Here is a 26,180-nt window from a genome sequence, read left to right as displayed (position 1 = left end):
CTGGCTCGAAGGGCCGAATGGCCTCCTCCTGCACCTATTTTCTATGTTTCTAACCATCATAAATGTATTCTGCATTCTGCCAGGTGATGGAATAGAAACTCACATATCCAAATTTGCTGGTGACAAAGATGACAGCACAGGCAGTATATGTGCAATAATTAAAATGCAAGAATATTTATGGTGGAACGTAGAACTATACAAAATTATGTATTTAAAGGCATCCAACTTTGGATCCAAAGAACAGCATTTGTCAAGGCAAAAGCCATCTGAAAGAGTAGATGTCACCGGAAGCATTTTTAAAATTTGCACTCTGTAACTGGAAACCTCTGATGCTCTTCCACTATAGTATTTTTCTCTTTGCATTGCATACATAGAACATAGAAGAGTACAGCACAGAAACTCTGGTCTGCAGTGTTTGTACCATACTTGATGCTTAGCTGAACTGATCTCACTTGCCTGCAAGTGATCCATGTACCTCCATTCCCTGCAAATACATGTACATATTTAAAAGCTTCTGCTTCCACTACCACCACCATTGGCAATGCTTTTCAGGCCCCCACCATCCTGTGCGGAAAAAAATCTTGCTCCATTATAAAAATCTCGCCCTGGACATCCCCATTGCATAAAAGCACAATTCTTTGCCAGGATTGATCCTGAGATAGTAAGTGGTAAACCAAAGCTTTGTGGCAGATCTCCCAATATCCAAGGAAGAAAACACAGACCTTTAGCAACGTATTCATGAAGACAATGGTCCAATTCACACAAATCCCCTGAAAATACAGGAACACATCCTGTTTCTACATTTACATACCTGGCCATGGAAGGATTTCTACCCACCTTATCCAAAATGCGACCAGAACAGATTGGAAAACCAGGAAAGGCATTGCTTTACTAAACAACAGGGATTATTTTCTCCAGGAATATATCAGCACCTTTCATGCAATTAAATATTTGTGACATGCTATAACATGACAGTCTACAAATTTCCACACTTACTGGATATTAAACGATTTATTCTACTTTCAAAATTTAGTGCCAAGGCACTGAAGATGACAGTTTTGGTGCAGTTTCAAGCAATGATTAATCACCTACATGTAACAGTGGATTCAAAATAAAAAGGCCAAAAATGACATATACAAATTTCTGTTCAATTGAGGCAGCGACTGCGATAGATCCCCTCGATGGAAGGGAGGTCAGAGCCGATAATGGACTAGGCAGTGTTTACTACTTTTTGTAGTCTTTTCCTCTCCAGGGCGCTTAAGTTGCCGAACCAAGCCACGGTGCAACTGGTCAGCATGCTCTCTACTGTGCACCTGTAGAAGTTAGAGAGAGTCCTCCTTGACAAACCGACTCTCCGTAATCTTCTCAGGAAGTAGAGGCGCTGATGTGCTTTCTTAATAATTGCATCAGTGTTTTCGGACCAGGAAAGATCTTCAGAGATGTGCACGCCCAGGAATTTGAAGCTCTTGACCCTTTCAGCCATTGATATAAACGGGACTGTGGGTCCCCATCCTACTCCTTCCAAAGTCTACAATCAATTCCTTGGTTTTGCTGGTGTTGAGGGCCAGGTTATTGTGCTGGCACCATATGGACAGTCGCTCGATCTCTCTTCTATACTCTGACTCATCCCCATCAGTGATACGTCCCACAACAGTGGTGTCGTCAGTGAACTTGATGATGGAGTTCGCACTATGACCGGCTATGCAGTCATGAGTATAAAGTGAGTACAGCAGGGGGCTGAGCATGCAGCCTTGAGGTGCTCCCGTGCTGATTGTTATCGAGTCCGACACATTTCCACCAATATGAACAGACTGTGGTCTGTGAATGAGGAAGTCGAGGACTCAAAACTTTTCAGACCCAATTGTATTCCAAGGACTGTTTTACAACACTCCCCAGAGCTGTAGCATTTACTGTGGATACGCTGTCTGGTTTGTCCTTCCAGATTAGAACATTAAAATTAAACTCCATCCATACAAATTGGTGTAAATCTAAAATATTACCTTATTGGTTTGCTGAGAAAACAACTGAGTGAATCTGTCAGTGAACCTGGAAGACCGATGGCTGGAAACAAATTCTTTAAAATGGCTTTTAAACAGGAGAAGGCTGATGCAAAATTAACACGAACTGCAAGCCTGTGCTACCAAAGCAGAAAGAGATACGAACTGTACCAAAAATCAAGCAGGCCAAAACCTCCAAAAAGGTACAACTGTAATGAGAAGCAGCTGTTTCAACCATCATAGCAGGAAAATTGAAGGCAATCTGGGAGCAGATTACTCTACAATGGATCAGATCATACTCAATCCTGCCCATCGGTGCAAATTTAACTAAGTGGTAGCGTCAAGTAAAAGTGGCTGTATATCACACCTGTAGGCGACACCATCAGACGTTACTGAACGCCAGTAACGGATTAATCAATTGTCCTGCTATAAGCACAATACCCAATAAATGTGCATTGCTCTCTGAAATAATATACAATGACTGATGTTATTAATTTGTCTCCAAATTATGGCAATATATTTAAAATATCTATATCATTTGAGTTGAAATAACTTTCTCTGCCCACAGAGCCTGCTTGAACTGCTCAATAATTTTAGATTTCCACAATCTCCAGAATTTAGCTTTTACATTTTGCAGACCTACGGGGTTCCCATTCTGTATTTGCTACAAAGAGGAAATAGGTGACCACCAGTTAGTACGAGGTGTCGCAGAATGAAAGGTCTAATGAAGGGTCTCAACCCGAAACGTCACCTATTCCTTTTCTCCAGAGATGCTGCCTGACCCGCTGAGTTACTCCAGCATTTTGTGTCTATCTTCAGAATGAATGGGATAGTCCTCTTGTTTTCCTATAGTTAAAGCCCATCAACCTCCATCTGAATAAAGAAATAATTCAATTTAGTGTTTTGCTTTAAATATGGCCGAGCTAATACACGGGTCTCTGCATTCACTCAAACTCTAGAGTCTCTTAAACCCACATCATATGATAAATACTTTGCCAATAATTTCAAAAGGCTGTGTAACCATTTTTTATGTTAAAATGGTTAGAAACATCAGGGGAAATTGGTTAACTGGCAGGCAAATTTTAAAAATCAATGAAAAATAAAATTAAAATTAAAAAATAAATAAAAAATAAAAAATAAAATTAACATTCAAAACTAAACAGGTTTTTTGGTGAGGCTTAAAACTTTAGGAATTTAAAGATCTAGGTCACTGATGAAAGCTAGGAGATGAGGGATGCAAATAATTGAAATTGAACATCTTAAAAGTAAGATGACAAATTGAAGGAAAGCACAGGAAATGCAGAACAATGCTACTGGGGAAAATTTAATTCTGCAAAGCAGCAACCAGATTGTGTTTAAAAATATACCATTTTGAATTCAGGCTGGGAAGAAATAGAACAAGAATGAAGCCCAACTTTAACAACAGACCACATTAAAAATGGTGATAGACCTTCTTCAGACTCAACCCGAAGCGTCACCCATTCCTTCTCTCCAGAGATGCTGCCTTTCCGCTGAGTTACTCCAGCTTTTTGTGTCTATCTTTGGTTTAAACCAGCGTCTGAAGTTCCTTCCTACACATTAAAAGCGGTGTTTGGCTTCACAGATAACAGTAAAGAGATTGTGTTATTAAACGAGTAATCCAGGGGCCTGCAAAAGCGATCGGAGACGGGACGACCGATAATAAAAGGATCTCCTGCAGCAGCATTTTGAGAATGAAACAACCAACTTGTTTTCCACTAATTTGTGGCCTCATCATTGGAGGGAGTGCTTCTTAATTCCAAGACTTGACATTTTACTCAGGCTCCTTGATGCCATACTGAAGTGAAATTGTGGTTTGAGGGACAATTACATTCATCTCATTTAGGGAGTACAACTTTTTTGGACAAAGCATGCAACAAGCTGTGCAGCTTAGTAGCCTTGACAGAGCTCAAATTGAACAGCAAAGTTAATGGTTGCTCGATAATAATTCTAACAGATATGTTATGATGAGGTGACAAGTAGCAACATTAGATTGGCCCTGTTTTTTGTGCTCAGGGAGTACAGATCCTCCCCAGGATACAAACAGCCAATCTATGTAGTGCCTACACACAGGAGCGAGCGTTTGGAAGGCTTCACTGGCTACTGAGAGCATCATCTGCTGCCTGAAAATACAATTGCATCCATATTTCTGATTCCAATCGGTCCAGATTATGAACGGTTCACAGGAACAGAACCCTGCCATAACGAGAAGAGGACCTGTAGTTAATTTCCTAGAGACAATTTAGAGTTGTGAATAGTTTAAGTTTAAGTCTTCCTCAGTGCAGTTCGGGGGTTTCAGACCCCTTAAGCTTGTGCAATCTTTCCCCAATGTCAAATGGATCCAACTAAATATATGCAACAATTTCTGTGCAACACAGTATTGGAAATGTGATGATCATTGAAAGATTAAACTGCAAAAGCTCTCTGCTCCAAGTTTGCAGTATCAAATGCATTGTGACAGAGAGACAGACAAATTTGAATATCAAATAATATCAGATAAGTTGGTAACAGAAATCTGAGCTAACTCTTCCTGGCTGTGGCTGCTGGTTCCTATGGATACTGATGGTGCTCAGCTTTACCACAGAAATGTGTCTCAAACTCACTTGAATCCACTTCAAGGCCAGGAGGGCCATCTGTCACCACCTGTCATTATACTCTATTGTTGAGCTTTACCCAGAAGCCTCAGTGTTACTGGTGTCCCCAGCATTAACTGATCCTGCACTATCTTCCCATTTCCCCCCACCGACCCCATCCCCTTCCACCTATATCCTTCGCTCTGGCTTTACATTTCACTCATCTTCTTTCCTTATCTGACACCATTTTGTCCCCTCTTCATTTCTAGCCTGTCACACAACCCTGAAGAAGGGCACCAATCCAAAACGTCACCTGTCCATTTGCTCCACAGATGCTGCCTGACCCAGAGTTCCTCCAGCACTGTGCTTTGCTCCAGATTCCAGCATCAGCAGTTCCTTGCATCTCCTACACTATATCTGAAAAGGCATAGAATTTTTAAGGGGCTCCGCAGATATTTAAAATCAAGATATTTAAATTTTGTTACAAAGTTTTATATCTTAAAATTTATAATTTTAGTTTAGTTTTTTCCTCAATGCCAGAGGCACTTAAACATAGAATATCTTTCAACTTTAACACAAGGCAAAGCCTAGCAAAATCTGAGATGGGGAAGTAGTGAGGTGACATGGGTATATTTATTGCCCAGCTTGAGAATGGAGAGGCTCAATGATATTGGCACTCTGTACTCAATCCAGGAGACTGTGGACCTCAGATGAATTTTGGCAATGGACCAGTTCCCAGGAGATCCAATACACTGTGCAACAATTATACAAAAACATGATCATGAAACCCCTCCTTTGTTTCCAAGGAAAACAGACCTAGTCTCTCCAATTTCTTCCAATAATAAGCCCTCCAATCCAGTCAACACACTTGCAAATCTTTTCTGCACCTTTTCTGCTTAATAACTTCTTTCCATTTCCTAGTGCAGAATTATACACAAGTGCAGCCTAACCAACATTTTGTGCAACTGAAAGATATCATCCCAACTCCGGTACTCAATACTTCTGCTAATGAAGGCAAACATGCCACATTCCTTCCTCTCCATGCTGTCTATGTCGCCACCTTCAGAGAATTATGCACTCAGACCTCGTCTGTTCAACACCACTTCCCAATTCTGCTCTGGTTTAACTTCACAAAATGCACCACTTCACATTTGTCAGAGTTAAATTTAATCTGCCATTTTCTTGTCCATTTTCCCAGTTTTTTTATCCTGTATATTTTATAACACAAACTCTTCCAGGCCACTACACCACAATGACCTCCAGGTTCAGGAATAGCTTCTACCCAACAACCATCAAACACTAACTAAACTACAAACTGTCTTAGATGTACTAGGGACATTCAGGCTTTTTTGGGTTGTTTTTAATTTATTAAACTTTTTATATAACCTAATCAGTACTGTGTTTACGGGCCTGTTTTGCTGCTGCAAATAGAATTCCATTGTTTTGTTTTCGGAACATATGTTATCTGATTTAAGTATCATCTGCAAATTTACTAATCATGCCACCTACATTCTCATGCAACCAAAGGAAGAAACAAATGGAATGAATCAGGGAGGCACAGTGGTCGAGTTGCTGCCTTTCTGCACCAGAGACTCACGTTCGATCCCAACTGGAGATATTGTCAGTACGGAGTTTGTATGTTCTCCCTGTGACAACGTGGGTTTCCTCCAGGTGCTCTGGCTTCCCCCACATTCCAAAGATGTACAGGTTTGTACGTTGATTGGCTTGGGTAAAAATTATAAATTGTCCCTAGTGTGTAGGATAGTGCTATTATATAGGGTGATGGGGGAGGGGGGGGGACTGAAGGGCCTGTTTCTGCGTTGTATCTTTAAAGACTTGGCTTGAAACTGGTTTGAGATGAAAACCTCAAATGCAGGCCACTTAGCTGCAACAGCATGCTAACTCTGCTCTTAATGTATGCTTCCTGATGTTTAAATTCTTACCAAGATTACTTTTTTTAATGCACCCATCTTCATCATGGCCCAAGGTTAGTGTTTAAGACTTAACAGGAAGTCTTAAACACCAGGCAGAGGGATGCTGTTCACGGCTGGAGAAAAACATTCTGACAAGATTTGAAGACAACTTTGATTTTCTCAAATTTGATCAGAATAATTCCTGCTCATCAAGTATTTGCAAGCATGCCTTTTGGTAATTTAGAAAGTGGAAGATGTTGAAAGATGAATATTGTCAACATTAATGTGGAAACTGACCACTTTTAGATGGTACAGTCAATTGACTGCAGGGAGGTGAACATTTGGGATGGTAATGGGAGATAAACGATAAATCCTTGGAGAACTACATAAATGTAAATGTAAAATCTTGCAAATGCATGAAATCTCATAACAGAAAATGTGTAATTGTTCAGCAGGTCAGCAACATCTGTGGAGAGATAATGTTAATGCTTCAAATTAATGGCCAGAATCAGTTGTGTACAGTTGCATCATGATGGAACAGAGTGGAAGCACTTAAATGAGCATAGTGTCAAAGGCTGCGATTAACCGATGGTAAGGCAGGGAGGGACAGATCACTTTCAAAGGATGTTATTTCTGCCTTTGGTATATAAGCTGTCTCACTACTGTTTAAGGGACCAAAGGACTGGTGATACAAATGCAGTTTTATGACTAGATTGAGAATTAAATGTGACCAATATAAAGAATACACTACACTAAAGGGAGATGCAATTCTTCACTCCACATTTGATAATCTTTAGAATTATGATAGGAATAATTTACAGCTTTGTATTTTCACTGAAGAAAATCATCCATGAAAGCAACATTTGAAAAATCATCCAAGTGAATGGCTGCCTACCACAACTACGTTCATGAACACGCCCGGGGAATTTATGTCAATAAAATCTTCACATCAAATAGATATGAAATATATTACAGTCAAAAATAGACAAAATGCTGGAGTTACCTAGCAGGTCAGGCAACATCTCTGGAGAAAAGGAATAGTTAACATTTCAGGTCGAGTCTTGAAATGTCCCAGATTGCTTTTCCTCAGAGATGCTGCCTGTCCCAAAGGTCAAAGGTTGATTTATTGTCACATACACCTAGATGTAGTGAAATTCTTTTTGCCAATGCAGCACATAAAAAAGAATACAAACATAACAATAATAAATAGCTTTAACATAAAAACATCCCACTGAGTTACTCCAGCATTTGTGTCTATCTTCAGTGTAAACCAGTATCTGCAGTTCCTTCCTACACATCTACAAATCAAGTCATTTTCTGGTCTTTACACTAAATACCACCTGCAAATCTAAAAGCAGGCTTCCAATGTTGTTAAATAAAATATGCGCAATAATGCCTTGAGTAAATCATGTTAATTTTTGAATTGTTCAGCTCCATTCTGGGAAAACCTGGCTTTGAAACACAGAATATAGAATGGAAAAGATTACCTTCTACAGGTGAGGTTTTCAACTTTGCACAAAATACTTGCATATTTCCATAACACTCTTCTATTTTCTGTACAGCATCTATAGATCGCAGTTCCATAAGATTACGGAGCTCGTCAAGAGTACAGTCAAAATACGATTGACTTTGGAGATCATCTGTTGTTTTGCTTGGAAGGTACTTTACTGCATTATTCATGTCACCCATTTTTAAAAATCCTTAAATGCAAAATCTTGGTTCAAAAGAAAGCTGCAATAATCCAGGCAAATGTTGGACTCCAGAAGATGCAATTCCTCCAGTAAGCGTTGATCAGTAAACAGACTGCATTATCCAAAAAAAATTCCAGTGTTTGTTCGATGACTGGTTTCCATGTTCATTCACTTTAGCAATCCTTTGATTGAAGTCTACAAAATAAAAAGGTTAAATTTAATTAATATTTGCACACAAGAATACCACAGCAATTTGGAGAGGCTGGGGAGAAAGTGAAAGTATTATATTTTGGACCTTTAAACAACCAAGCCATCAGTTGAGAAGTCAGTAACGATTTTGCCCTTCCATCCATAGGGGGCTGTCAAGGAAAGGGCAAATGTTGAGCAATCAAATCACCTGGATGATGTCTTCAGGTTTTGATAAGGGGTTTGCAGGAGTGAAAAGCAAATCTGAAAACCAATTGCACATGGACATGCCTTTATTGAGTTAAAGTTCTATTTCCTTTTCAGGGGCATTTTAATACTCAACACATCTCAAAAACTACCTTTGCAGGGCTGCGTTAACATAACTGTCCTTTAATTAGGAGGCATAAGATATTGAAAACAGTCTTTTCACATTACCCCACACATATCCGACAGGTGTTCACTTGTTCCTGATTGTGCACACATTTATCTGGAGGGCATTTTAGTGTGACAGAAGGGTGTGCCTTAATTTTCCACTGGGAAGGTGTCCTTTTAACTGAACCATTTAGATATCATTTCAATCATGAAAAAAGGTTTTAAAAAATCTTAATTTATTTAGAAATGTTGTACAATGTATACAATTTGGTTTTGTGCGTTTGAGTCTGTGCCAAGGACGCTGCTGCAAAAACATGATTTTCATTATCGTACCTCCATCTCACCATCTTTGTGCATACAACAATAAACTTGACCGATCTAAAAATAGTGGTTACTGCAGGGCCCTTTGGCACGGCAAGTAAACATAACTAGTATTGAATACTGAAAAGGTTCAACTGCAGGAAGCAAATCAGTTAAAACTCTGGAACCAATGTTTTGAGCTTTGTTCCTGATTACTTGATATAGTTCACCCACTGAGTGATTCCGCTATCGTTTTCATTATGGTTAATATTATCTGACTCGCGTAGGATTCCTAAAAATATAAAAAATGGTTATAGTTGGTTTTGTAATTATCGGCATTTTATAAATTCCTTAGATGAAGATGATATCAGAATGAATCTGAATTTCCAACTTTAAATTTTGGAAGAATTTTTAATATCTCACAAATATTGACCACGAAAGGAAAAAATAGTAACAGAAGAGCTAGAAATACAGAACAAACGTTAGCAGTTGTATAAAAAGTTATGGGTCAGAACTTGAAGAGCTCAGATAACTCCAGTAACTGTCATTCAGAAACTTAAACCTTCAAAAACAAAAAATCAAATACTACAAATTCAAATTAAAGTGTAAAATAAAGCTTGTTGTGTGTTGTGACTGTTGGCAGACCAATTTCCCTCCGGGGATGAATAAAGTTTTATCCTATTGTATTGTTTCCAGCATTTATTTCAGATTTTCAGAACCTGCAGTTTTATTGATTTTCAATTAAATGTGAACGGACTTGTATTTGCCTATATTTCCCACAGCCATTCTTTTTCATTTAAATTTGTTCGTAAGTTCTAGGAACAGAATAAGGCCATTTGGCCCATCGTCTAGTCCACCATTCAATCACAGCTGATCTATCATTCCCTCGCAACCCCATTCTCCTGTCTTCACCTCATAACCTCTGACACCCTTATTAATCAAGAATTTGTCAACTTCTGCCTTAAAAATATCCTTTGACGGATCTTGCATTCCACAGATTCACCACCCTCTGACTAGAGAAATTCCTCTTCATCTCCTTTCTAAAGATATTTCTTTTTATTCTGAGGCTGTGCCCTTTTGTCCTAAACTCTCCCACTCCCACTAAACATCTTCTTCACATCCACTCTATCCAGGCCTTTCACTGTTTGGTACGTTTCAATGAGGTCCCCACTTATCATTCTACACTCCAGTGAATACAGGCACAGTGCCATCAAACGCTTATCACATGTTAACCTTATCATGCCTGGGATCATTCTCGTAAACCACCTCTGGACCCCCTCCAATGCCAGCACATCCTTCCTCAGCTATGGGGCCCAAAACTGCTCACAATATTCCAAATGCGGTCCGACCGGTGCCTTAAAGCCTAAGCGGCCTGTCCTACTTGGCGATTTTGCCGGCGTCATATCAGTGTCGCCAAAAGATTTTGAACATTTCAAAATCCAGCGGCGACCAAAAAGTGGTTGCGACACTTGAAAAAACACCGCGCATCATACGCCATCACGCCGCGTCACACGTCATCACACCACGTCACCGCCGCGTCATATGTTGTCACGCCGCATCATGCTGCGTACTTTTCACTGACATGATACGTCAGTCAATGATGACAGCAGTCGTCGAAAAAAATCGGCAAGTGGGACAGGCCCCTAAGCATTACATCCCCATTTTTATATTGAAATAAACGCTAGCATTGCATTCGCCTTCCTTACTACAGATTCAACTTACAAATTAACTTTTTGGGAATCCTGCATCAGCACTCCCGTTCCTTTGCACCTCTGAATTCTCTCCCCATTTAGAAAATAGTCTACGCTTTATTCCTGCTACCCAAAATGCATGACTCTACTTTGCTATGCTGTATTCCATCTGCCACTTCTCACCCCACTCTCCCAACCCGTCCAGGTCCTTCGGCAGAGACACTCCTTTCTCTATACTACCTGCCTCTCAACTGATCTTCACATCATCTGCAAACTTCTCCACCTTCAATTCCCTCATCTAAATCATTTATATCCACCAAGAGTAGCGACCCCAGCACCGACCTCTGCGGAACATCGCTAGTCACTGGCAGCCAACCAGAAAACGCTTCCTTTATTGCCACTCTCTGCCTTCTGCCATCCAGCTAACCATGTTAATATCTTCCCCTCCCTATCAACCTGCTATCCATGTTAATATCAATATCATGGGGTCTCATTTCCTTTAGAAGGCTCACGTGCGGCACCTTATCAAAGGCCTTCTGAAAATCCAGGTAAACCACATCCACTGACACTCCTTTGACTATCCTGCTATTTACTTCCTTCATTCCTGCCCCACTTTTGAACTGTCACAGGAAAAGCAGGTAGATTCCATAGTGTTAACTGCGGGGGAATTGAAGTGTTTACTGCACTTTAAACACATCTATATCAGAGAAACGTCAGTGACTTAAATAAACATTTTCTTCATGCATCCTGTCTGAATAAATTTTGCAATATTTGTTAGTTTCAGTTCACAACTAGAAGAATTTTTGACGAGGAAAAAAAACTATATAAACACAATTTGGAGCATTTCTGAGGGAATAAGGACATTTTCCCTTCAATACCCTCTAACCATTGGAATATTTCTGGCATTCAGCCCTTGGATATGTGGCATTGAAAATGTATCGCTAAGACTGCTATTTGGCAGAAATAGCAAACTAAATCAACTAGTTAAACCTGTCATTTGTCATCGAGGAGAAAAATAAAATTCCCCTACAAACCCTTCCATATTTAGAAAATATTTCCACTTCAGATCAGTTAATGAACAGAAACATCTGAAAAGGATGCAGGTTCAAGTCCTCCCTTGCCAGATTGGCAGATAGATACCAGTGCCATCTGAGAGAGTGTTGCACTCTTGGTTGTGGCATAAAATTGAGAAACCATCCACTCGTCATTTTACACCCATGATCCCACAAATAGCAAAGAACTATCCACAGCTTGACATAACTGTTTATTCCTCAACCAACATAGTTTTAAATTCTGGTTATTCTCCTTTCTAAGAGCTTACTGTTTGCAAATCATTCTCTATATTCACAAAAAAACTGACACCAATGCACAAATAATATGATTGAGCATCCAACTCCCAGAGCAGGAAGACTTAATTTACATCTGGGCCATGCTATATTTAAATCTGATTGATGCATCACATCAGCTGAGGCATACCCCATGTGACAGGGGTAGAGTTCTTCCAAAATAGTGCTTGGTCACAGACCATCATAAACCCACCTCAATGCAATACCCTTAAGATTAAGTGTAGCTGTACAAAGGCCCACTTCACAGTCCACAATATTAGGTACATTAAAAGCCCTATACCAGGAATCAGTCAGTGCCTGGAGTTAAGTAGAGGAGAGATTAATTTCTTTCCATGGTCTATTTAAAAATAATGAAATTCTATCTAGTCAGTGATAGCAAACCACAACTTTGAACTGGTAGCCGCATTGGACAGAAAAACGTTAATTACAGAACTGTATATTATGTGAGCCGGTTTAACATTCAAATGATAATGCAAATGAAAGAAAACATTAGAGTTTAAATGGTTATGCAATTATGAGTATGAAACGCGATTACATCATATTTGATGGGACTGATGTGTTTTGCATTAGACTAGGTTATTAAAATAAACTCCGGTAGTTGCTTGTGGAAGGTGTCAAGCACTATTTTGGACTCTACAGCTGTCGTAAAGCATGTTCCAGTTACAGTGCCCTCCATAATGTTTGGGATAAAGACCCATCATTTATTTGCCCCTGTAGTCCACAATTTGAGATTTGTAATAGTAAAAAAACACATGTGGTTAAAGTGCACATTGTCAGATTTCAATAAAGGCCATTTTTATACATTTTGGTTTCACCATGTAGAAATTACAGCTGTGTTTATACATAGTCCCCCCTATTTCAGGCACCATTACGTTTGGGACACATGTATTCATGGGTGTTTGTAATTGCTCATGTGTGTTTAATTGCCTCTTTAATGCGGGTATAAGAGAGCTCGCAGCACCTAGTCTTTCCTCCAGTCTTTCCATCACCTTTGGAAACCTTTATTGTTGTTTATCAACATGAGGACAAAAGTTGTGCTAATGAAAGTCAAATAAGCCATTATGAAACTGAGAAACAAGAATAAAACTGTTAGAGACATCAGCCAAACCTTAGGCTTACCAAAATCAACTGTTTGGAACATCATTAAAAAGAAAGAGAGCACTGGTGAGCTTACTAATTGCAATGGGGCTGGCAGGCCAATGAACTCCTCCACAGTTGATGACAATAGAATTCTCTCTATAATAAAGAAACATCCTCAAACACCTGTCCGACAGATCAGAAACACTCTTCAGGAGTCAGGTGTGGATTTGCCAATGACCACTGTCTGCAGAAGACTTCATGAACAGAAATACAGAGGCAACACTGCAAGATGCAAACTACTGGTTTGCCGCAAAAATAGGATGGCCAGGTTACAGTTTGCCAAGAAGTACTTAAAAGAGCAACCACAGTTCTGGAAAAAAGGTCTTGTGGACTTAATTTACATCTGGGACATGACTTAACTTGTGTCAGAGTGAGAGCAAAGTATAGAGTAGCGAAGGAACTGCCCAAGATCCAAAGCATACCACCTCATTTGAGAAAGACAGTGGTGGGGGGGTTATGGCCTGGGCATGTATGGCTGCTGAAGGTACTGGCTCACATATCTTAATTGATGATACAACTGCTGATGGTAGTAGCATAATGAATTTTGAAGTGTGTAGACACACCCTATCTGCTCAAGTTCAAACAAATGCCTCAAAACTCATTGGCCGACAGATCATTCCACAGCAAGCCAATGATCCCAAACATACTGATAAAGCAACAAAGGAGTTTTTCAAAGCTAAAAAATGGTAAATTCTTGAGTGGCCAAGTCAATTGCCCGATCTGAACCCAATTGAGCATGCCTTTTATATGCTAAAGAGAAAACTGAAGGGGACTAGCCCCCAAAACAAGCATAAGCTAAAGATTCAGTCTCAGATTCAACTTTAATTGTCATTGTCAGTGTACAGTACAGAGACAACGAAATGCAGTTAGCATCTCCCTGGAAGAGCGGCATAGAATATGATTTCAATAAATAAATCTATTTACATGCATACAGTCATAGACTTCTTTTTCCTGTGGGAGGAGTGTCCGGTGGGGGGGGGGGGTGATTGGCAGTCACCGAGGTACATTGTTGAGTAGTGTGACAGCCGCAGGGAAGAAGCTGTTCCTGGACCTGCTGGTCCGGCAACGGAGATACCTGTAGCGCCTCCCGGATGGTAGGAAGGCAAACAGTCCATGGTTGGGGTGAGAGCAGTCCTTGGCGATGCTGAGCGCCCTCCGCAGACAACGCTTGCTTTGGACAGACTTAATGGAGGGGAGCGAGGAACCGGTGATGCGTTGGGCAATTTTCACCACCCTCTGCAGTGCTTTCCGGTCGGAGACAGAGCAGTTGCCATACCATACTGTGATACAGTTGGTAAGGATGCTCTCGATGGTGCAGCGGTAGAAGTTCACCAGGATCTGAGGAGACAGATGGACCTTCTTCAGTCTCCTCAGGAAGAAGAGACGCTGGTGAGCCTTCTTGACCAGAGTTGAGGTATTGTGGGTCCAAGAGAGGTCATCGGAGATATTGACCCCCAGGAACCTGAAGCTGGAAACACGTTCCACCTCCGTCCCGTTGATGTGGATGGGGGTGTGCGTGCCGCCCCTAGACTTCCTGAAGTCTACAATGAGCTCCTTGGTCTTCTTAGAGTTAAGGGCCAGGTTGTTGTCAGCGCACCATGCTGCTAGGAGCTGGACCTCCTCCCTATAGGCCGACTCATCGTTGTTGCTGATGAGGCCAATCACCGTTGTATCATCTGCATACTTGATGATGGTGTTAGTACCATGTACAGGTGTGCATTCGTAGGTGAAGAGGGAGTAGAGGAGGGGGCTCAGCACACAGCCCTGTGGAACGCCGGTGTTCAGGGTGAGGGTTGAAGAGGTGTGCTTGTCTAACCTAACAGACTGGGGTCTGTTGGTTAGAAAGTCCAGTATCCAGTTGCAGAGGGAGGGGTTGAGGCCCAGGTTACCGAGTTTGGTGATCAGTTTAGAGGGTATAATGGTGTTGAATGCTGAGCTATAATCGATGAACAGCATTCTTACGTAAGTGTCTCTGTTGTCGAGGTGGGAGAGGGCGGAGTGAAGTGTCGTTGAGATGGCATCCTCTGTAAAGATGGCTGCAATACAGGCCTGGCAGAGCATCACCAGAGAAGATACCCAGCAACTGATGTCCATGAATCGCAGACTTCAAGCAGTCATTGCATGCAAAGGATATGCAACTAAATACTAAACATGACTACTTTCATTTACATTACATTGTTATGTCCCAAACATTATGGTGCCCTGAAATGGGGGGACCGTGTATAAACACTGCTATAATTTCTACATGGTGAAACCAAAATGTATAAAAATGGCCTTTATTAAAATCTGACAATGTGCACTTTAACCACATGTGATATATTTTATTACAAATCTCAAATTGTGGTGTACAGAGGCAATTAAATAAATGATGGGTCCTTGTCGAAAACATTATGGTGGGCACTAGATAATTAACAATCTAATTATTTAGAGCACAGACAAAACAATATATAGAAAGGTGGTAAAGTTGAAAGCTTGATGCAACATTTAAATTGATGCAATAATGGTGGTGTGGAGGTGTGGAGACAGAAGGCAAATATATATTAAACAAAAATATTGGTGAAGTGGCAATGGAGAGAGAAACAGTCGATGTTCTAAAAGAGGGTCATTAATCTGTGGCCTCAACACTGCTTTTCTCTCCACTACTGAAACTCCCGAGTGCTTCTAGCATTCCGTTTTTGTTTCAGATTTCCGGCATCTGCAATTTATTTCTCCACCTGCTATATAAGTGTAACCCTATTGCTGAAGGTAACATGTCTGAATGGAAAGTGCTTGAGCGTTAACATTCAATATGGAAACATACAATTAAATACATAATTTACTAGGATTGGTTAGATTACATGACTGGAATATTATTTATATTTATCCTTCACTAATAAGGTTCAAGTACAAACATGAACTCAATGCCAGGTAACACATGTTACACTTTGTTGGTACTATGTATCAACACTTAACAAGCAATCCAGCAAGAATTCCAAGCATGTTGCAATTATATGCTTGGCATCTGACATGTTGAAAAATTGAATGCTAAATTGATTCTTCCAATCTAGATTCATAGAATAAGTATAAAGTGTTAACAATCTTAATTCAGCAAATTCAGTTAAGATTACTTAACTATTTATTTTCCTGCGCAATTTCTTCTCACTGTTTCATTATAAGAGGAGGTCTATAGTTTCTATATCTCAGAAAAGTTAACCTAATTAGTGTATCCAAGGTCTGAAAAATCTATTGTCCATTGGGTTATAATTACAGTTCAATGTTGCAACCCTTAAGACAAAGAAAAATGGAAAAGCTTCAAGGCAAAAATACGGTATTATTCTAGAAATGGTTTAATGGATCATTTACAACTATCAAAATTGATCCCAAAGGCATGAATAATGCACTTTTTAGCCTGGGTAGATGGGCCACACTTATGAGCAAATAACCCTTTCCTTTATTTAAAGTTGTTAAAATTGGAAGTCACTAAATAGATGCAATGTTCAGTAAGAAGAGGACAAAGGCGAAGTGTTCGGCATTGGCAAAACTGTTCATCTATCTTAACATCTAGCCTGTCAAAATAAACTTGTCACCAAATTTAGATCCACGTTAATTATTCTTTGTGTGCTAACAGTTCTAGAATGATATAGGAATTGGGCCACTCAACAAGATTATTGTTTGCATGAGAGATTTTAAAGCAAATTTATACTCAATGTATTAAAATCTGAACTGTCAGATAGAATTGCAAATCTTAAATAATTGAGATATTCAAGTTGTTCTAGCTTAGCTGCTGCAGTTTGACCAAGTAACGCAAAACCAGATATTAGATTGCACAAACCACTTAATTTACCGTCTACTGTGAATTATAAAAGCATGAATTCAAATTGGTAGCATGGAGACAAGATAGTGTTAACTTTCTTTGTGACATCATTTACTACGAAACTTGTCTAGAGCACTGCATTTAGTTCTCAACTATTGTAAATCTCCAAAGTGATCCAATCTTGACATTATTGGATACAAAAAAATGACCAATAAATTATAAGATCAATGCTCTATGAATCAAATTTGACAAATATCAGAAAGGGATAAGTAACCAATCAATAAAAACAAATACACTTTCCCATCTCCTCTTCCTCGAGCTCCAAACCAGATTTAAGAAGCCAATTTATATTCAATGACTGATCTATATATTTTAGCTTAATTTTCATGCATAGCTGAAATAAACAATAGTGGATAATTTATAAAAAATTATAGAATTTCCATTTTTGTTTCAGACTTGAGAGCTAGTTTTCGCTATACTTTGATCTGTCCAAATCTTTTGTAAGTTTGCATCATAGAAACATAGAAAATAGGTGCAGGAGTAGGCCATTCGACCCTTCGAGCCTGCACCGCCATTCAATACGATCATGGCTGATCATCCAACTCAGTATCCTGTGCCTGCCTTCTCTCCATACCCCCTGATCCCTTTAGCCACAAGGGCCACATCTAACTCCCTCTTAAGTATAGCCAATGAACTGGCCTCAACTACGTTCTGTGGCAGAGAATTCCATCAATTGTTTTAATAAGCTAAAAGGGACCCTCATCAGTAATATGCAGAATTCACTTTGTAGATGTACTGCAGATGGATGGACTCTCCTTCTCAACCGTCTGCACTTCTTGCTGCTTATTTGCTGGACGAGCAAGTACCTTTGACATTTTCAAATGCAGTTTCAAATAATTACGTGCGTGACAGGTGCACCACAGAAGCTACTGTTTTCATTCCTACTCCCAGTAGAAATACTGCATGCAAATGAATAGCAACATTAAGTGGCAACCAGAGATTTGTGAAAAAACGGGGAAGAGGAAGGCAAGAATTTCATTGCATCTCATGATTAGAAAAGCTTAAATGGAAGTGTGATAACGGAATGTTATTTCATGCGGAGACTCGCCTATACAAGGCTTAGGCCATCGGAACCTTCTTGAATTTAAGATAGACACAAAATGCAGGAGTAACTCAGCAAGATAGGCAGCATCTCTGGATAGAAGGAATGGGTGATGTTTCGTGTCGAGACCCTTCTTTAGACTGAGAGTCTAAGTCTGAAGGTAGGCCTCGACACGAAACATCACCCATTCCTTCAATCCAGAGATGCTGCCTGTTCCTCCAGCATTTTGTGTTTAAGAAGGAACTGCAGATTTACAATATACATCAATGATTTGGATGAAGAGATTCAAAGTAACATTAGCAAATTTGCAGATGACACAAAGCTGGGTGACAGTGAACTGTGAGGAGGATGCTATGAGAATGCAGGGTGACTTGGACAGGTTGGGGGAGGGGGTAGATGCATGGCAGATGAAGTTTATTGTGGATAACTGTGGAGTTATCCACTTTGGTATCAAAAACAGGAAAGCAGATTACTATCTAAATGGCATCAAGTTGGGAAAAGGGGAAGTACAACAGGATCTGGGGGTCCTTGTTGATGAGTCTATGAAAGTAAGAATGCAGGTACAGCAGGCAGTGAAGAAAGCGAATGGCATGGGGGCCTTTATAACAAGAGGAGTCGAGTATAAGAGCAAAGAGGTCCTTCTGTAGTTGTACATGGCCCTAGTGAGACCACATCTGGAGTATTGTGTGCAGTTTTGGTCGCCTCAGCGCAGATGGAGAGCAAGGAGGGAAGAGACAAAGACTTTAAGACTTTTGCCTTCCATCACAGTGAGGAGGTGGCTGGTGAACTCACTGTGGTGGATGCTACATTTTTGTTTATTGTGTGTTTTGTTATTTTATTATATGTATGACTGCAAGGCAACAAAATTTCGTTCAGACCGAAAGGTCTGAATGACAATAAAGGATACTTTGACGTTGAGGAAGTCCAGAACCAGGGGCCACAGTTTAAGAATAAGCGGTAAGCCATTTAGAACAGAGACGAGGAAACATTTTTTCTCACAGAGAGTTGTGAGTCTGTGGAATTCTCTGCCTCAGAGGGCGGTGGAGGCCAGTTCTCTGGATACTTTCAAGAGAGCTAGATAGGGCTCTTAAAGATAGTGGAGTCAGGGGATATGGGGAGAAGACAGGAACGGGGCACTGATTGGGGATGATCAGCCATGATCACATTGCATGGCGGTGCTGGCTTGAAGGGCCGAATGGCCTACTCCTGCACCTATTGTCTATTGTAGATGCTGGAAAATCAAAGGTAGACAAAAATGCTGGAGAAACTCAGCGGGTGAGGCAGCATCTATGGAGCGAAGGAAATAGGCGATGCTTTGGGTCGAGAACCTTCTTCAGACTGAGAGTCTCAGTCTAAAGAAGGGTCTCGACATCATTCATTAGGGTCTCGACCCGAAGCGTTGCCTATTTCCTTTGCTCCATAGATGCTGCCTCACCCGCTGAGTTTCTCCAGCATTTTTGTCTACCCAGCATTTTGTGTGTATCTTTGCTGCAAACCAGCATCTGCAGTTCCTTCATGCACAGTTCTTGAATTGAAGTTGCATCAATGGAAAATAAACCATTCTTACAGGCGCCTGAAGGCTAAGGTCCAATAGAAAATCTATGACGCAAGAATATGGGGGAAATAGGACCATAATACAAAATGGATTATGATTTAAAAGAGGCAAAAACGACTAAAGAATGTAATGAAGATTAAATTATGGCACAAATAATAATAAATGGGTATGTATGAACTGGCAGGCATTATGGAGAAATGGTTGCAAGGTGATATTTTTGGTTATCAATAGCTGCAAGAATATTCAGTGATATTTGCCTTGGAAGGATAGGCAGGAAGAAAAAGTTTGTGGGTAGTAATGTTAATATGATATGAAATTAGTTGGCAATTAGTTAGATTATAGGGTCAGATGTTTAGCCCAATTAGGTGGAGGTAAAAACTACAAGAGAAAGACGCAAAACTGCAGATCCTAGAAAGTAGAGCAAAAAAAGACACTGGTCAGACCGTCAAACTATAGGAAAATGTATAAACCAACATATAATGCACGTGTAAAAATCAATGCATTAATAACTGGTTTTAATCATCACTTGACTGGATGTTCAGAGCCTGGGGAAACCAGTAAAGTTTGTGGTAGACATGAAGATTGGAATGAATTCAAAATCCAGCAAATTACAAAAAAGACAGAAAATAAACCATGAGGGCAACTTAACAATAAATAAGCAGAAAATACTTAAGTATATAAAAAGGAAGAATGGCCACATGAGCATTACCATCTAAACAACAAACAAAATGTTGGTAAAGTTATGGGTAAAAAGAAAATTGAAAGAGTTAATAGTCTCCATCAGTTTTTACAGTGGAAGATACTGCAAACATTACATTCATGTTGCTATATCAGTCACCAGTGAAAATCTACAAAGGAATTTAAGTTAAAACTATTAGCATTTGTATGGTTTACCTGGAAAGAAATATTCAGAAGCATGTACTGGGAAACTGACACATGTCCAAGGCAGGCCTTTGCAGTAGCAATCTGAATCTCATTTCCAGGTTCATTGCATTGCCACACATTTTTTATACAATTTTCCCTTGAGGTGTAATTGGCAATCTAAACTAGATCTGCTGGTGATACTTTCCAACTCCAGCTCCACATGTGCAGAAACCGCTCATCAATATTAAGGACATCATTGATATCCAACGCTACACAAAATCACCCATTTTTAAAGGTAGAATATTATCGAATTTTTTGCACATAAATCTAAATGCAATAAGGGAATCTGTTCAATCAATATGCACTCAGGAGTCCAGTAAGACCCTACCCTGAGATAGAAGGCGACGCTAGCACAGAGCTACGATCCACACAGCCAGGAATTACCCAAGACCGTACAAGATTGCAGGGAGTTTTGGAAGTAGCCCCGAATATCACACAAACCAACGTCCCTTCCATTGACTCCATCTACACTTCACGCTGCCTCGGCACGGCCACTAGCATAATCAAGGACCATTCTCAACCTGGTTACTTCATCTTCTCCCCTTTCCCATCAGGCAAGAAGTACAGGTACAGACATTTGAAAACACATACGTGCAGATTCAGGGACAGTTTCTTCCCAGCTGTTATCAGTGAACTGAACCGACCTCTCACCAACTAAAGAGCGGTCCTGACCTCCCATCTACCTCATTGGAGACTTTCGACCAATCATTAATTGGATTTTATCTTGCACTAAAGATTATACCCTTTATCCTGTATCTGTGCACTGTGGACAACTTGATTGTACTCATGTATAGTCTTTTCGCTGACTGGATAGCACGCAACAAAAAGCTTTTCACTGTAGCTTGGTACACATGACAATAATAAATTCAACTAAACATTTCTGTTCTTAGAGTCTCTGGAAATCCCTGCTGCAAAAGGTTGTGGAGGCTGCATCATTAGGGGTATTAAAGCAGAAACATATTCTGAAAGATCAGAGAATTGAAACCTTTAGATAACTGACATGGAAGAAGACATGAGCCATGAACATGTTAAATGGCAGAGCTGGCTTGAGGGTGCAAGTGGCCTACTCTTGTTCCTATTTTCTGATGCTCTAAATGTTTTCATGGATACATTTAAAATATAATTCTAAGTGTATTAATTCCAGCTGCTGAGTCCAGGCTCTGCAGTCGCAAGAAACATCTCTTTGGTTAAACAATTTTGGAATTAATTTTTAATGGGATAAATTCTCCAGACTTCAAGGTAGTGCATTGTCTGGTTCAAATTATTTCTCATAGCATAGCCTCAACCTAGGAACCAATCTCGTGAACATTCATTACCTCATCTGAGATGCAAATATCCATCTGTCATTAAGAATGGTAAAAATGCACTCAATACTCCAGGTTTAGCTTCAAAACCTTGAACAATTCATTAACAACAGGATTCTTTACTGAAACCTCACACCTTATAACAGAGAACATCATCCTTTCAAAAGTACCTGAAAGTTAATGATGTACAAGGCTAATCATATCTCCTGAACATATTTTGCTTTTCCATTCTTCCTGTCATACATTACATTGAGTGTGGCTCTGTTGAAGGACTGAGCAGCCACAGTGCTAATTAAAATGGTGAATCACAAAGGTAACACTTCTGGATTATTGTCTAAATTATATATGCAAAACAAAGAGTAAATATCGGAGAAGTGAACACGGGGCTCGAAGATTGATGTGGAAGAAACAAGTTTCAATTTATGGGGGACAGGCAGATGGAGGGAGCTATTACATTTGGAGGGTCTTTATTTGAATCAGTTTGGGATTAATGTTAGTAATAAAAAATATTGAAAAAGCTGAATGGCAATAAATGCCAAAGACCTGAAGAACTACACCCTGCAAACATAGGGGGTGACAGCGGTGCAATCATGGATGCACTGACTGCAATCTTCCAAAATTCCAAACATGAATGGTTCACCACATTGGATGGCTGGAGGGCAGCAGATTAAAGGACAGAGAAAAGGAAACTATCGACCAACTGGCCTGATACGAGTGGGGGGGGGGGGGGGGGGGAAAAGGGCAGAATCTATTCATGAGGGAGTGATAAATGTGTGAGGGTGATGTCGGTCACAGTGTTCAGCAACTGCGGCTCTGAGCGAGCCCTTCACTGTGGAAACAGGGGTCAAACAAGGATGCATCATCGCACCCACCCTGTTTGTCGTCTTCATTGCTGCCATACTTCACCTCATTGGTGAAGAGCTGCCACAGGGGATCCCAATCCTCTACAGAACTGACAGTGGGCTCTTCAACCTTAATAGGTTGAAGGCCAAGAGCAAAGTCAGTAACACCGCCATCGTGGAGCTTCAGTACGCGGACAACTGCGCCATTGCAGTACACACTGCAGAAGACCTCCGGGGCATCCTGAATGCCTTTGCCAAGGCATACAGAGCCATGGGCCTAGCCTTAAATATCAAGAAGACCCAGGTCCTATATCAATCTCCACCCAACCAGCTGTCTACCCAGCCCACTATAAAAGTGGACGACACCACTCTTGAAAACATTGACCACTTCCCCTACCTTGGCAGCATTCTTTCCTCAAAAGCTGACATCGACTCTGAGGTCAACCATCGCCTGAGTTGTGCCAGCGGAGCCTATGCCAGACTCAGGAAAAGACTCTTTGAAGACCGAGACCTAAAGGCTCAAACAAAACTGCTGGTCCACAGAGCCGTTGTCCTCTCCACCCTGTTTTATGGAGCCGAGTCATGGACCACCTACGGCAGGTACCTGAGAGCCCTGGAACAATACCATCAAAGATCCTTATGAAAGATTCTGAGGATCAGCTGGGAGGACAAACGCACAAACATCAGCGTTTTGGAGGAAGCCAACATGACCAGCATCACCACCACAATAATGCAGCACCAACTTCGATGGACTGGCCATGTCATCCGCATGTCCAACACACGCCTCCCTAAACAAATCCCGTACTCTCAATTGAAGGAAGGTCGGCGAGCCCCCGGCAGGCCAAACACACGCTTCAAGGACAACATCAATAACAGTCTGAAGAAATTCCACATCACATCAAGCAACTGGGAGCACATTGCACTGGACAGGCGCTCCTGGAGGAAATCCGTGCAGGAAGGAGCTATACTTCATGAAATGGATCTACGCCATGTCGCAGAGACAAAGCAACAGCACCGTAGGAGAGGGAAGGGGGCTCGACAACTACTAACCACCGCCAGTCTCCACTGCCCACATTGCACCAAGGTGTGTGGAACACGGATCGGCCTCTATAGACATCTGCAGACCCCCTATGGAGAGGAGAGGACAGTCATACTCGTTTTGAGTGACCGCCGATGATGATGATGATGATAATAAACAGGACACTTCAAATACACTGGGAATGAGCAAAGACAACATGGATTTATGAAAGGGAAATCATGTGTGACTTTTAGCTATCAGCTTTTTAAGGTTGTTAATAGTTGAATTGAGTAGGGCTAACCAATGGATGTGGTGTACCTGCTCTTTGGTAAATTCTTAAGTGATGGGAGCAGAATTAGGCCATTCTGCCCATCATGTCCACTCCGCCATTCAATCAGGGCCGATCTATCTCTCCCTCCTAACCCCATCTCCTGCCTTCTCCTCATAACCCATGTCATCCATACTAATCAAGAGTCTACCTATCTCTGCCATAAAAATATCCATTGATGGCCTCCACAGCATTCAGTGGCAATGAATTACACAGATTCACCATCCTAAAGAAATTCCTCCTCATCTCCTTCCTAAAGGAATGTCCTTTAATTCTGAGGCTATGACCTCTGGTTCTAGACTCTCCCACTGGTGGAAACATCCTCTCCACATCCACTCTATCCTGGCCTTTCATTATGAGGTAACATGCAAAAAAAAAAATCAGATCATTTCATAATGATTTCTATGGGGGGGGGGGGGGGGGGGGGGCAATGGATTGGCATGGTTTGTGAATAGTTATTGACAAAACCGTGGGAATAAATGGCTAGGAAGGTCAGAAAGTTAGCTGTACGAGTGTTACAGTGATCGATGCTAGGCTTCCAGCTTTACACAATTAACCTCAATGCTTTGAATGAATGACATAAGTGTAATAAAACCCTAAAGAAAGACACAAAGTAATGAAATAACTCAGCGTGTTAGGCCACATCTCTGAAGAAAATGGATAGGTGAGGTTTCAGGTGACCCATCTTCAGACAAAAGACCCTGACCCCAAAATTTACCTATCCATTTTCTCTCCAGATGATGCCTGACCCGCTGAGTTACTCCAGCATTTTACGTCTATCTTTGGTGTAAACTAGCATTTGCAGTACATTTTTATTTCATAATATAATCCTAGTTTGCTACTGATATAAAGAAGAGTGGATTGTAGAAAGGATACAGAAGAGCTCCAGGGATACACAGACAGGCTAAGTGAATACTAATGTGCAAATTAGTAGCAGTAACATCTCTCCCCTGCCACCTCCCCAAGAAAATCTCATCACATCAAATAGGTGGCCCCTAGTTCCAGCTGCATCTTCAGCCCAAGGTTGAATCCTCTGCATATCCATCCCACCAAGAATCGGCAAGTATATGGGCATGGACAAGTCAGATGAAACTTAATGTCGCCCACTTTAGAACTAGATCGGTTATATTCCCACTCCCCGTCAATGTTTGAATATGGGCTGCTCACCCTTTTGATACAATGGATTTTCTTTGGAGGAGGGAAGGGGGCTGCAGCTCCTAATTTGTATGTTTGAAAGGTAGTGCTGCTTAGGTTGATCAGTGTGCACTTCCAATACGAGGTGCTGTTCCTCCAATTTGCGCTGGGTCTCACTCTGGCAATAGAGAAGGTCCAGGTCAGAAAGGTCAGATTCGGAATGTTAGATGGGAGTTGAAGTGCCGAACTGAGTGGAGGTGTTGGACGAAGCAATCACCGAGCCTGCACTTGGTCTTGCCGATGTAGGGAAGTTGACACCTGGAACAACGGATGCAGTAGATGAGGTTGGAGGAGGTGCAGATGAACCTCTGCCTCACCTGGAAAAACTGCTTGGGTCCTTGGATGGAGTCGAGGGAAGAAGTAAAGCGACAAGTGTAGCATTTCCTGCGGTTGTAAGGGAAAGTACCCGGGGAGGGGGTGGTTTGGGTGGGAAGGGACGAATTGGCGAGGGAGTTACGGAAGGAACGATCTCTGCGGAAAGCAGAAAGGGGTGGAGATGGGAAGATGTGGCCAGTGGTAGGATCCCATTGGAGGTGGCAAAAATGTCGGAGGATTATATGTTGCATGTGACGGCTGATGGGGTGGAAGGTGAGGACAAGGGGGTCTCTGTCCTTGTTACAAGTAGGGGATGGGGAGTAAGAGCGGAGCTGCGGGATATAGAGGAGACACTGTTGAGAGTCTCATCTACAATAGAAGAGGGAACCCCCGTTCCCTAAGCAATTAGGACATCTCCAATGTCCTGGTCTGGATCATCTAATCCTGGGAGCAGATGCGGCGTAGACAGAGGAATTGGGAGTAGGGGATAGTTCTTACAGGAAGCAGGGTGGGAAGAAGTATAGTCCAGATAGCTATGGGAGTCAGTGGGTCTGTAGTAGATGTCGGTCAGTAGTCTG

At 41.1% G+C, this 26,180-nt stretch overlaps 1 protein-coding gene across 4 annotated transcripts in view; it reads right to left on the bottom strand.

Moving 5' to 3' along the window:
- atp2b1 (ATPase plasma membrane Ca2+ transporting 1) overlaps positions 1 to 26,180 on the bottom strand; it is a 106,854-nt gene that overhangs the window by 51,814 nt on the left and 28,860 nt on the right. For all 4 annotated transcript variants that reach the window (XM_033038037.1, XM_033038039.1, XM_033038040.1 and 1 more), the window contains one exon: positions 7,989 to 8,387. In XM_033038037.1, the coding sequence (XP_032893928.1) occupies positions 7,989 to 8,190 (202 nt within the window). In that variant the 5' untranslated portion in view covers positions 8,191 to 8,387. The remainder of the gene's footprint in view (positions 1 to 7,988; positions 8,388 to 26,180) is intronic.

The sequence above is a fragment of the Amblyraja radiata genome, chromosome 19 (assembly GCF_010909765.2).
Source record: "Amblyraja radiata isolate CabotCenter1 chromosome 19, sAmbRad1.1.pri, whole genome shotgun sequence".
In the NCBI taxonomy this organism is placed as follows: Eukaryota; Metazoa; Chordata; class Chondrichthyes; order Rajiformes; family Rajidae; genus Amblyraja; species Amblyraja radiata.
The sequence above is the reverse complement of the archived record's forward strand: the minus strand, read 5'-3'. Positions and strand labels throughout refer to the sequence as shown.